General features: G+C 52.3%; 1 protein-coding gene across 1 annotated transcript in view; it reads left to right on the forward strand.

The window, feature by feature from the left end:
* Positions 1-9,045, forward strand: part of Natd1 (N-acetyltransferase domain containing 1) — a 29,990-nt gene extending 20,945 nt beyond the window's left edge. Inside the window, exons 3-4 of the mRNA XM_013016335.1 lie at positions 5,890-6,008; positions 6,914-9,045. Coding sequence (XP_012871789.1) covers positions 5,890-6,008; positions 6,914-7,030 — 236 coding nt within the window. The 3' untranslated portion in view covers positions 7,031-9,045. The remainder of the gene's footprint in view (positions 1-5,889; positions 6,009-6,913) is intronic.
* Positions 9,046-13,410: the final 4,365 nt, after the last annotated feature.

Genomic DNA, 13,410 nt, shown 5'->3' on the forward strand with positions numbered 1-13,410 from the left:
CCGGGGCCACAGGCCACTGGCACCTGCTTCGGCCCGCTGGCTTCCGGTGTCGGCCGGCCGCCCCGCTGAGCACTCATCCGTGCCCCTTTTCTGGTCCGAGGGTCCTGGGGCATCTTGCTCCCCCTCCATAGAAGCCTTGGCTTTACTGCTCAAGAGACGTGGAGGGGCGGGAGGGGGGAGGATCTCCAAGGCGGGGGGTGTGCGGTGCGGGTGGGGGAACCTGGGGCTGCTGGAGAAAAGGGGTTTCCGTCCCGTGGGGGAGGGAGACAGGTAGGTGTCTCGGAGAGTTTGGCCAGTTTGCTTCGGTTTCTCCATCTCCGTGGTGGGAATAGCGCCAGGTAGCTTTCTCTTTGGCTGGCGGGGTGAAAGACTCGGGGCTCGGGGCTGCAGAACAGAACAAGTGCTGATAAACATAGACTGATCCTTATTTTTTAAACCACAAAGTCAAGTCAAGTCTTAGCTTCCTGTAGTTTGTGCCAGCCCACACCCCCTTCCCCTAGGTTGTCTGAGGGGTTGAAAATAGAACTCTGAGATCAAGGACCCGGAACTCTCTGAATCTCCCACTAGGTCTCTCTGGGGAAATGGCCAAGCCCCTTAGAGATTGCTGCTGTACCCATCTCTGAGAAGGAAAGGTGGAGGCCCAGTAGGGAAGAGGTTTGTCTAATGTCTGCTGGGATTGCATCTCCCTTGGTGTGGCTTCCCAAATGTGGCTTCCAACAGGCACAAAGTCAGAAGGAGCCTGGGATTCTCTTTGGGTGGCCTGGGTGTGGAGCCAGGCCCCACTGTTTGCATGGCCTCCAGGATATAACTGACATGCCTGTGACAAGTGTGACAACTCCAACCTATTCTTCCCTCATAGAAGTAAGACCTGCTGTAATAGCCGGACCACCAATGATACTGGGGGCCCTGTCCACTGTTGTGGAGAGAGGGAGGCCTTGTGGCTTTTCAGATCCTCTTCTGAGGTATTGTGAGATTCTGGGTGGCTCTGGAGGCCATTAGTCTCAGTAGGGGAGAGGGAGGGACTCAGAGAGGGAGAGAGGGATAGCAGCCAAAGGACAGCCCTCCAACCTCACCATAGTTATACATTTGCCCCTCTGGAAGCCACTGCCTTGTGGCCAACTAGAAAAGTGGCCTGGATCCTCCCAGCCTCCAGGCAGCTCTTCCCTGGTCTCCGGGGCAGGTCCTCCTCCAAGTTTCCAGGCCATGCTACCCAGGCAGATGTGTATCTGAGGGCTCAGGCAGGTGGTCTGTTCTGCCTGGCCAGCTGAGCTAAGATAGGGAACAGGTGTGGATAGGGGCTCCTACCTCCAGGGCAGCAGCTACCTCTACTGCTCCGAGGAACTTGAGCAATCAGGAGCACATTTAGGCTGTCATTCTTTGCCTTCAATCAGTCATGTGCCCCCAGCTGTCCCTGAGGCAGTGCTAGGCTGTTGATGGTTCTGAGCAGGGGGGGGGAGTGGAGAGGTAGGGGGAGACATTTGAGCTGCTTCACTGGTTAAGCCCTTGACTTGGAGAAGGCCCTGTGCTCTGCCACAAGGAGTGGAGTGGAAGCTGGAAACCCAATCCCTTCAGTTCCTGTTGACATTGAGGCACAAGGAAATGAGTGATTCACCTAAGGCCTTGCATCTCAAGGTGGAGGAGCTGGGATTCAGTCCACAGTGTTTATTGAGCACCGTGTGCCTGAACTCTTCCAGGTACTGGGGACTTGCAGGGCTGATGGTCAACAAATAAGTGATAAAGACTCAGGACCAGGTGCTGGTGGCTCACATCTGCAATCCTAGCTACTTAGGAGGCTGGGATCTGAGGATTGCTGTTCAAAGCCAGCTTGGACAGAAACGTCCATAAAACTTTTATTTTTAATTAACCATGAAGAACCCAAAAGTGAGCCAGGTTCCAGTGGCTCATACCTGTAATCCTAGCTACTCAGGAAGCTGAGATCTGAAGCTCACGGTTCAAAGCCAGCCCAGACAGGAAAGTGTGAGACTCTTATCTCCAATAAACCACTCAGAAAACCGAAAGCGGTGCTGTGGCTTAAGTGGTAGAACACTAGCCTTGAGCTGAAGAGCTGAGGGACAGCGCCCAGGTTCTGAGTTCAAGGTCCACAACTGACAAAAAAAAAAAAAAAAGCCAGAAGTATGGGACAAAAAAAAAGCCAGAAGGTGGCTCAGTGGTAGAGCCCTTGCCTTGCATGCATGAGGCCCTGGGTTCGGTTCCCCAGCACCACATAAGCAAAAAAGAAAAAAAGCCGGAAGTGGCGCTGTGGCTCAAGTGGTAAAGTGCTAGCCTTGAGCTGAAGAGCTGAGGGACAGCACCCAGGCCCAGAGTTCAGGCCCCACTACCAGAGCCCTCCCCCCAAAAAAAGCCAGTAGAGATGTGGTTCAAGTGGTAGAGTGCCAGCCTTGAGCAAGAAAAGCCAAGCAAGAATGTGAGCCCCAGTACTGTCACAGAAATACTCAGGTGAGAGGTAATGCAGGGAGAGGGTTAGGACCAGGCTGCTGTTTGAATTTAGGTGTCTAAGAAAACCCCTTCCCAAGGGGGAGGCATGTGAGTATAGACCCAGAGGAGGCAAGAAACAGCTAAGCAATGAATGTTCCAAGTAGAGAATTGAAAGAGCAAAGGCCCTGGGGTAACTAGTGAGCACTCAGACCAGCAAGGATCCTTTCCAGATAGAGAGATGAAGCTAGGAGGTGAAGTTAGTGTGAACTTGTGTGAATCTGGCTTTAACCTCTTTGCAAGCTAGGTTCCCTCAAGGGTCCCAAGCAGAGAACAGAGGCGTAGCCCCAGCTCCTTCTGGCTGTGCTGAGGGGGGGTCTGGCAGGATAGGGCAGAGAGTGGTCACTGCAGGAATCCAAGTAATGTGAGTAGAGTTGGGGGGAAAGGTCCAGGTTCTGGACAGACATGGCAGGAAGCATGGCTAGGACTTGGTGACACAGTGTGTGAGAGGAGGCTCCAGCTCGGGCTCATCTGAGCCCACATGCCAATTCTAAAGTGCGAGCTGTGCTGTGACCATTTTATAGGTTGGAAGACCACGGCACAACTAAGCTAGGATGGAGCCACCAGCCTCCCTGTGAGGGTTATCATCTAAAGGTTGGAAGAAGCTGGGAAAAGTCCCAGTCCTGTTCTCTCCCACCTCAGCCAGAGCGAAGTGTCCCGTTTACTACAAGAGGAAGTGTCACTCAGGTTCCACAACCTGGGGTTTTCTACATCCTCCCACTTTGAAGACAGGAGGGCTGGGGCCCAAAGAGTAAGCAGCTGCCTTTGCCCTCCCCTGGCACTCTAGAAATTGCAAGACAGAGTGCTGCACTCAGTCCCTGTGTGAGGTCCTACGTGACCCACAGTGGCCCCCACAGGAGCCCTCAATATCCGTAGTGCTCTGCAGCATCCTGTGATGCCTGCCTAGAGCAGGCAGCCTGACAGGCCAGGCATCATGACTAGCTGGAGCTGCCCTTGAATTCCTCCTACTGCTCTGGGCTGGGCTTCCTGTAGAGATAGCACCACCCCCCACCCCTGTACAGGCCTCAGTTTGCCCATCTGGAACTTGGGAGCTGAATCATAGACTCCCCTCTTGAAGCCTGGAGGAGACTCAAGGATACCAAAGACCCAGAAAGCCTCCTAACCAGGTGGATCCCATTCTGGTGTCCAATTTGCTGTTGGACTCTGCCTGTCAATCTTCCCTTTGCAAGACCTAAGGGGCTGTAAGTACAGGCAACATGTAGGAGCTAATTCTCTGGTGCTTTAAATTTCTTGGGCTGGGAATGTGGCTTAGTGGTAGAGCGTTTGCCTAGCATGTTTGGAGCCCTGGGTTTGATTCCTCAGTACCACATAAACACAAAAAGCTAGAAGTGGTGTTGTGGCTCAAGTGGTGGAGTGCTAGCCTTGAGCAAAAGAAGCTCAGGGACAGTGCCCAGGCCCAGAGTTCAAGCCCTATGACTGGAAATAAATAAAGTTAAAATTCTTGAAATGCAATTTGCTTTACAATTAAAATACATTAAATAGAATTTGATTTTAGAAAGTAGAAAAAAGGGGGCTAGGAATGTGGCTTAGTGGTAGAGCGCTTGCCTAGCATGCATGAAGCCCTGGGTTTGATTCCTTGGTACAAGAAAAAAAAAAAAAAAGCCAGAAGTGATGCTATGGCTAAAGTGGTAGAGTGCTAGCCTTGAGCAAAAAAGCTCAGGGTCAGTGCCCAGGCCCTGAATTCAAGCCCCAGGACTGGCAAAAAAAAAAAAGAAAGAAAAGAAAAAGACTCAGCATTGCTGTGTTTTCTGTTAGGGACAGGGAATCATGTCTTCTAACCTCAGGGCCTTTGCTTAGGCAGAGCCTTTTGCCTGTCCCGCCTCTGTTCTTCCCTTGGCTGCTTCCTGTGTATCCTTCACCTCTCAGCTTAGAGAATCTGTCCTGGGAGGCCCCCCTGCTGCCCTGGCCACATGGCCCTGGGCCCCCCAGCTTATTTCCTTCGTACACACACAGCTCCCTCCATTTGGAGAACCCTCAGGTTTGCCTTGACTTCTTTCTGTGCACATCTAAACCACCAGCAGGTCCTGCCTGGAACATTTTTGGAACTGTCCTCTGCTCTTTCCATCACTCATCAGAACAACTGATTGTCCCCACCCCACCCCCTCACACCACCCACTGGGCTCCCTGCCTCTCTCCAGGCTGTCTCCCCCATAGAGCCACTCTCCTGCCTCTCTTCTGCTGAGGACCCTCCTGTAGAACCCACACACACCACTTACAATGGCAGTCCCTTCCCATCTTCTACCCTGCTCCACTACAGCCACCCTGGCCCAGAGCCTTTGCGTAGTTGTTGTTTTGTTGTTGGTGGTGGTGGTCCTGGGACCTGAACTAGGCCTGGGTACCACCCCTGAGCTCTTCAGCTCAAGGCTAGTACTCTACCACTTGAGCCACAGCGCCACTTCGGGCTTTTTCTGCTTATGTGGTGCTGAGGAATCGAACCCAGGGCCTCATGCATGCAGGGCAAGCACTCCACCACTGAGCCACCTTCCCAGCCCCTGCATGGTTGTTCTTGCTCCTGGACATCTCCCCCGACCCAGCATTGCCCACAAGCCTCCACTGTCCCCTGACATATTAAGTGCTCTTGTTTATCACTCTTAGTCAGTTATGGCATATCTCCTGTTCATTTTCCTCCTGACTCCATGCCTAGCACTTGAACACTGCCTGGGCTTAGTAAACATTGGATGGATGGATGAATGGATAGATGGATGGATGGATGGATCATTGAATGGATCAATGGGTGGATGAGCAGCTAGATGGATAGTTGAATGGATGATTAGATAAAACTAGTGAGTGGGTAGGTATGTGAATAGAAGGATGGATAGTTGAATGGGTGGAGGGGTAGGTGAGTAGGTAGATGGATAGGTGGGTGGTTAGGCGTACAGAGAAGTGGAGAATCAAAATTGTGATTGAGCAACTTCAGTTAAATCCCAGCAGGATTTAGGGTGGACTAGTGAGCTTCCTTCAGGTCTGGGAGGAAGCTCATCTCAGACAGGATCCAGCAGGGGTCTAGCTGCATCTGGTGATGGTCTCATCCTTCTCTGTTCTTATAGATTTGCTATGCCCTGCTCTGTGTCCCCAGATGGACTTCACAACACTCCAGTCTTGGGAGGAGGTGGATGTCCTCCATGGGATAGAGAGGGCTTGTGTGCTGAGCATGTCACAGCCCTCTGCGGGATATTTGCTCATATCCTCACTTTTATGGATGAGCAAATTGAGGCACAGAGAGGTTATTCAGCATTCAGCTACAGTACTGCTCCAGTAGTCTGGCTCTAGATGCCTGTCCCTCCACCCAGGCCTCTACATCTGGCTTCTCTGGGACCCACAGAGTCTTTGCCCCTGGAGTCTACACCTCAGTGGTCTCTGTCGTTGATCCTTCAGGATGCCATGACCGGGCCGTCCTTCTGTACGAGTATGTAGGCAAGCGGATCGTAGACCTGCAGCACACGGAGGTCCCTGATGCCTACCGCGGGCGTGGCATCGCCAAGCACCTGGCCAAGGTAGGTGAGCAGCAGACATGGTCAAGGGCTGCCACACTCCTTTTTATTTTTCATTTTTTTGCCAGTCGCAGGGCCTGAACTCTGGGCCTGGGCACTGTCCCTCAGCTCTTCAGCTCAAGGCTAGCGCTCTACCACTTGAGCCACAGCGCCATTTCTGGCCTTTTCTGAGCACTGTCCCTCAGCTCTTCTTCCCTCACTGTACCACTGAGTCACCTGCCTAGCCCCCACACTCCTTCTTAAGACAAGAGTTCCAGAGTTGATTCCAGCTTGCTTCTTGGCCAGAGCTCAGCCCCTCAAACCTGGCTAGTCAATCGGTTGTAGCAAGCAGTAGGTGGGCACTGAACAGCCTCCTTGCTTTCCCTAGTTTCTAGCTACTGGCCCCTGATTGATACAGTCTGGTACAGCCAGACCTGTAGGTCCACCACAGCCTGACTGCCCTGGGGCTCCAGACAGATGAATGTTCTGGTCAGTGGGTATGTGCTCCATTCCTGTCCCAACCCCTTTTCTTCTCTGAAGCCTATCAAACCTTTAGTTGCCTGGTTAGCAGGTTGGGGTGTCATGATGATTATACCTGCAGCAGATAAGACCTTCAGTGTCCCCATGGCTGGTCAGCAGCCTCCACTGACTGTATCCCCACCACAGCCCCTGCTCCTTTATCCTTCTGTAATACTTTCTGAGCCTCGCTGCAAAGCTGATATCTGCAAAGCCCCATATCTGTGGAGTCATCCTGAATTCCCAGGGGGTGAACCTCAGGCACTGGCCCAGACAAAGTGGGAGAGTGGTCAGCCATGGAGCCTGGAGGCTGCAGAGGGGTCCAACCGCGGCCCCCAGCTCAAGCTGGGCAGTGTAGCCCCTGGGTGCAGGCTTTAGATTCTGATGGTTGCTCTCCTTCTGCCTGGTCCCAGGCTGCCCTGGACTTTGTGGTGGAGGAGGACCTGAAGGCCCACCTCACCTGCTGGTACATCCAGAAGTACGTCAAGGAGAACCCACTGCCGCAGTACTTGGAACGCCTGCAGCCATGACCCTGGCAGGCGGGAGCGCCCCCTGCTGGCCTTCCACACGGACCCCACCCAGCTGTGTGCTCTCAGGACCCTGCTCCCCCTGGGACCAGGCTCAGAGTTATTTTTGTAAGGACGGTCAGCTGCAGACCTATATCTGGGTTCCTGGGGCTGCTGGCAAAGGATTCAGAGCGATCCAGGGACCCAGGCAAATTGCAGGCCAGCAGCTGTGGTCCCTACAGAGCTTCTCAGAGGCCTTCTGCCCTGGCCAAGCAGGATCCCTGCTCCTTGATCAGCAGAGGCCAGGGTGGGGCCCGGGCACCACTTCCTGGGCTGTGTCTTTCCTACAAGTGAGGAGGATGCTCTCACTGGAGCCAAGAGGAGCAACAAGAAAACCTCGTGTGCCAACTCCAAGGGTGGTAGCGCCGAGCTTCACCTGCGCCAGCGCTGCCTCTTCTTCTCAGACCTCAGTGCCCTGGCCCAGCAGTGTAGACATGGCGGAGGGTGACACTCCCTCACATGGGAGATAAAGTAGTGGACGGAGCTCTGGCTCAACATACACATGAACATACGTGAACACATGTGCAGGAGGTGGAGACAGACTAGGGGGCAGTGAATGTCTTCCTTTCCTTGGTACCGTCATCTATTACCATCTTCTGTATCAGCTCTGTAGGAAACCTTGGTCCCTGTCCCAGCTCCCTCTGGGCCTGACAGGCATTGCAGCATCCCTGCATTCTCTGGCTGTTTTTTTTTTTTTTTCTTTTGGCCATCCCTACCTGGGTTTTCTCAGCGGGATTGCCTTGGAACTGGGAGAGGGAGGGAGACGCACCATCTTGCATCACCCAAAAGGAAGAAGCATGTCAGCCCAAGGGATCTCTTTGCTACCATCAGATGTTAGAGCACCTGTGGCGAGCACATTCTGTTCCCTGACTTGACTTCAGACCCTTCTCCTACCCACTGCCCTTGGTGACAACCTGGGCAATGCACCAAACTCACCTTGGTGCTATGGGACCTGCCCAGCGGGGCCTAGTGGTGTCTCTGTAGAGGCTGCTCAGGTCTCTGAGGTCTGACCTCGTGCCCTGCCCCCTATAGAGGTCAAATCTGATCCTGCTCTCAAGGGCTGGCAGAGGACCCCAGGAGCTAAGGTCCCTTACAGGTTGCAGTACCAGTAGTCAATCCCTGGGGGTGAATTACACCTTCCAAGATTGAGGGCACCCGAGGCTGGGCTCTTGTTCCCAGAGGCTGCTGGGACATCCTATGTCTCCCTCTCCCAGTACAGGGGCTCAGGGAAGTAGATGCTGGGATACTGGTCACCTGGGGAGTGGCATACCCCAGGACCTCTGGCCTTTTTGCTGTTGCCTATCTGGGCTTTCTCGGGTCACCTTGGGACTAGGGGTAGGAGGGAGGTCCATTGTCATCCAAACCTCCATGGTAACCCCTCTCTTTGGTGTTGGGTTAGCCTGGAAGTGACGTTTCCACTCACCTCCTCACTCTCCAATCTCAGCTTCAAGACCCCCACTCTCTCCCCAGCTATAGCCACTCAGGGGCCCATACACCTGCACAGATACCCTCCCACACCCAGATCTGCACCAAGAGGCCTGTGGGTCCCTGAGCCCCACCACTGTGAGTCACTGGCTTGGGCCAGCATGGTTGCCTTCCCAAGCACCCCACTGCATCCTAGCCTAGCCCGACTGTCCCCCCAAACCTGAGATTGCATGCTGGGTTCTGACCACAGGTGACTCCTGTGGTGGGCCTGCGTCCATAACACAGTACTTGAAGAAGGGACCTTGGGCCTGGGAAAAGCAGCAGGGGCTTCCTCAGTGGGTTTGTCCCAAGTTCCTGCGGGGGTGACCTAGACATCCTCACCGCCTCGGCTGCCTTAAAGTCCCACTGATACCATTCTGGGGGCTCCACAGGGCTGTGCTGGCCTGATCTGGTTATTGAAGTGGCAGTAACCACAAGTCCTGGTCACCCTGGAGCCCAGCCCCATCTCAGCCCACACTGCCCAACCTGGTCCCTCTGGTGCTACCCGCCCCCCCCACCCCACCCCCCCGCAATCTGCCTGGCCTCCTGTCTTAGCCCCTCTCTATCCTGAAACACTCCAGGAGTCCGTGGTCAGGTGCTGGTCACTCGGGGTCCTGGTAAATGCAGGGCAGAGGGACACGATCCCCCCCCCCAAGCAGATGAGGTGTTCTATTCTCTCCCTAGTCTTCTTAGGTGATAACTCACGTGCCTTTCCTACTCAGGACCCACCCCCACTGGTGTCTGGGCTCCCTGGTCATTTCTCAGACAAACATCGCATGACATACATGTCCCTTATCCTGTTTTAGCTGGTGAGAGGCTGAGGTATAAGGACAGACATAGAGCCCCAGGGGAAGGAAGGAAGGGCAGACCAGCCACCTGGAGGGGTCCCTCATTGTGCCCTTTGGGTGTCAGCCCTTTTCTCATTGTCATGCCGCCTGCATTGCTGGGGACAGCCACACTCCAGAGAAGATGAGCCTCTGAGGCATTGACTAGGGCCCAGCTCAGGTCTCCCAGCACAGTGCTGCTGCTGCTGGTGTCAGGATTCCAACACTGATCTCCCGTGACTTTGTCATCTGTAGCCCATTTGAGCCATCCTGGATTCCCTACCATGGCCCACCTACACCTCCCCACCTTCCAGGCCACACTACAGCCCCTGAATGACAGCTTTATAGAGATTCTTAGGAAGAGGCCAGATATCACACAGACGCAAAAGTCCGAGTTAGTGAGTGAGTTAGTCCTTCTGGGATTTCTGGCCCAGAGCTAGGAGATTGGGGCCTGACCTTGGCAAACACCTGGAAAAGCAGGCAGGAATCTGGCACAGGCTGAGGGCCACAACACTTTCCACCTACCAAAATAGGAAGAGACACAGCAGTGAGCTGGTCTTCCTTACTCCTTTCAATTTTCCCCGCAGTCCCAGGACAGAGCAGTTATTAGGCCTCTTTGATAGATGAGGGTCAGAGTAACAGGAGTCATTAGCCTATGGCCCACACAGCCTGAGGGACCAGGATCCAAAACCAGTTCCTGTCCTTTCTAGTGCTGGGCTGGCTTGTGGTGACATGGTCTCAGAAAGCAATAAATAGATCAGACTTACAACTTCCTTGCTCATTTAGAAGATTAGGGTGGGGGCTCTGTCTTGAGCTAAGTGTATGGCTTATCTGGAATACCTTTCCATCATGGAGGAGGCTGGGTGACACTCTAAAACTGAGGCCATACATGGAGATTTGTGGACCACCTGGCCACATACACTGTCCTCAGCTCAGGACTTGAGTTGGTTCAAGTCCACCCATATATCCCTTTAATATTCTCAGGGTCCCACTCCTTCCAGATCAATGCCTAACATTCACATAAAAGATCCAGTAAGGTTGTGGATTCAACTTGTACTGTAACCCACGGCCTGCAGGATTGAATTTAGTATTGTGTTTTCAGTTGTATCCATCCTAGGGCTACAAGATATTAAAGATGCTTTTCTGGTTGTCAAAGATGCTCTCTGGCTTTCTGTTGGTGCCTCGGGCAAAATGAGTGATCATATTCTTCCTGCTGAATGTCTATGGTGGTTGGCAACCATCAGCCACTCCAGGATCACACTAGGTGTTGGCCCCAGGACTACAATTGTAGTCAGTCACCATGCAGGCTCTTGGGCTTTGCTTTCAAAGGACATTTCACTGTCAGGAGCTGGTGGCTCATCCCTGTAATCCTAATTACTCGGGAGGTTGAGATCTGAGAAATGCAGTTCAAAGCCAGCCTAGATAGGAAACTCCATGAGACTTGTATCTTCAATTAATCATCAAAAAGCTGTAAGTGGAGCTGTAGCTTAATGGTAGAGTGCCAGAATGCCAGCCTTGAGCTAAGGGACAGCAGCCAGGCCCTTGAGGTCAAGCTCCAGAACCAGCACACACATACACACACACAGAGTTCACTTATTAGTACTGGGTTTGCCACTTGGTCCATTTTATGCTGTCACAGCAGAATCCTTGAGATTGACTGATTTACAAAGAACAGAGATAGAGATCTTGCAGTTGTAGAGGCTGGAAAGGCCAATGAGCCAACATGGCTCTTGCTGCATCATCCCATGAGGAATGGCAGAAAAGCAAGAAGGCATGTGCATGCAAGAGAGAGGGAGACAAACTCATCTTCACAAGTGGGCCATTCCTGCAATAATGACATTAACCCATCCCTGAAGGCAGAGCCCTACCTTAAAGAGAGTCCTACCTTAAAGGTCTCTCAACATTTATCAGTGCTGAAACTAAATGTCTATTGGAAACTAAGTGTCCATAACATAACTTTTTTTTTTCCATTGTGTGATTGAACTCAGGGCCCAGGCACTGTCCCTTAGCTCTTTTGCTCAAGGCTAGCACTCTATCACTTGGAGCCATAGCACCGCTTCCAATTTTCTGCTGTTGAGTTGGAGAATCTCATGGTCTTTCCTACCCAGGCTGACTTCAAACTGCAGTCCTCAGATGGTAGCCTCCTGAGTAGCTAGGATTATAGGTGTGAGCCACCCATGCCTGGCTAGCACCTAACCTTTGAGAGACACATTTGAACCATAGCAGCACTGAATACTCCAAGCTTTAAGGTACCCATTATCCCTCCTAATAATGAAGTAATTCATGAGTGCCAGCCAGATACTCAGGTTCCCAGCTTTGAGGGACTGTTTGCTAGGAAGTCGCTCCTGCTGCCAGGAACAATATCAGCTAATTACAGAAGCAGAAGTGGAGACTTCCCAGGTGCTTCAAACAGAGAGAATTTTGGTGTAAGGGATTGGCTGTGGAAACTTGGAAGCAAAATAGAAGTGAAAAGGTGAGATTATCCTTTAATTGGTAACACAGGAAGCTGTCTTTACAACAGAGACTGAAGGGACAGGAAGTGTGACCACAGCAGGGCTGAGGGTACCCAGTAGAGAAGCTCACTGCCTGAGGCACAGCTAGTTGTGTCTGTTGCTCCCTGCTGTGGCCACTACTAAAAACACTGCCAAGCCTAGAAACCTTGCTGTCCAATCCCCAATCAGAAGCCCACTGGCCGAGGCTTGGGCAGATGTAGTATGCAGGCTACAATCCTGTGACACTGAGGAAGGGAAGGGATCTGGTAGCCCACAGACCAGTAATCAGGACAAGCAGGAACATCCTTGCCTGCTAGGCGTATGGCATATGGCCTACTGCCAATCCATTGATTTGAATAATGAGACTGGGTGTAAGTCAGTGGTAGAGCACTTGCCTAAGGCCCTGAGTTCTATCCCTAGCATTCCCCATTCAAAGCCAGAAAGAAGAGAATGGTGGGCACCAAAGCCACAGAATGGCTGTTAGGAGGGCCGGTCACCATCATCCTAGTGTTGGCCCTTCGCCAACTACAGTGCTACAGGAAGCAGAAGCTGGCTTCTGGGAGGAGTACTAGCCTAGAGCAAAAAAAGTCCAGGGACAGTGCCCAGGCCCTGAGTTCAGGTGATAGGACCAGTGCGCATGCACACACACACACACAAATCTCAGTAGTTCTTGCAACCACCACCACCTCTATGTAGTTCCCAAACATTCCCATCACCTCAAAAAGGAATCTATTCCCATGAGCGATCATTTCCCATGTCTTTCCCCCAACCTCAGCTCCTGGCAACCACTCATCTGCTTTCTCTTTGGATTAGCCTATTGTGGACATTTCCTGTCAATGAATCAACGTTTCTTCTCTGTCTCTGGCTTTTTTACTCACAATAAACAATGCTCTCCAGGTTCACCCATGCTGTAGCATGGACGAGAACTGCATTCATTTTTGTGGCTGAATAATTCTGCACTGGCTGGACCAGCCACCTGGTGTTTATCTGGTCATCTGTTGGTGAACACTTGGGCACAACCATCTCTTGACAACATGAGCAGTCCTGCTGTGTGCACAGGCCCCACCTTCCCTGTGTCCCGGGCCTCATCACAGACCCTCCCCTTCCAGCTCCTTCACCCATAACTGTTTGCCAGTCCACTGTGCCCCGGACAGAAACACTGCATGCTTACAAATCAGTCTTCTCTCTGGTCTCCAATTCCTGCTTTCTATTCGCCTCCTGCTTTGAGGCAGAAGATGGTCAAGACAGGGCATGGGTGGGACAGAAGTCCCATTTCATTTTGTGTCCACTCCTCCCAATTCATATACTGAACCTTTGCATTCTTTTCACAGAATACTCAAGGCTTTAAAAAGAAGGGAGGTTTATTTAGATCAGTTTTGGAGGCTCAAGGCCAGCCCTCTCTATTTAACCTCTAAAGAGGGCTTTGGGGGAACATGGAAGATGGCACAATCCAGGGAGCACATGAGAGATGGGGAGATGAGATCATGTGGCAAAACAGGAAGCTACAGCACTAGGTCAGACTAGTCCTGCTCTTTATAACAACCTCTCTCACAGGAACTACTGC

Source organism: Dipodomys ordii, unplaced genomic scaffold (assembly GCF_000151885.1).
Source record: "Dipodomys ordii isolate 6190 unplaced genomic scaffold, Dord_2.0 Scaffold31, whole genome shotgun sequence".
NCBI classification, from domain to species: Eukaryota; Metazoa; Chordata; class Mammalia; order Rodentia; family Heteromyidae; genus Dipodomys; species Dipodomys ordii.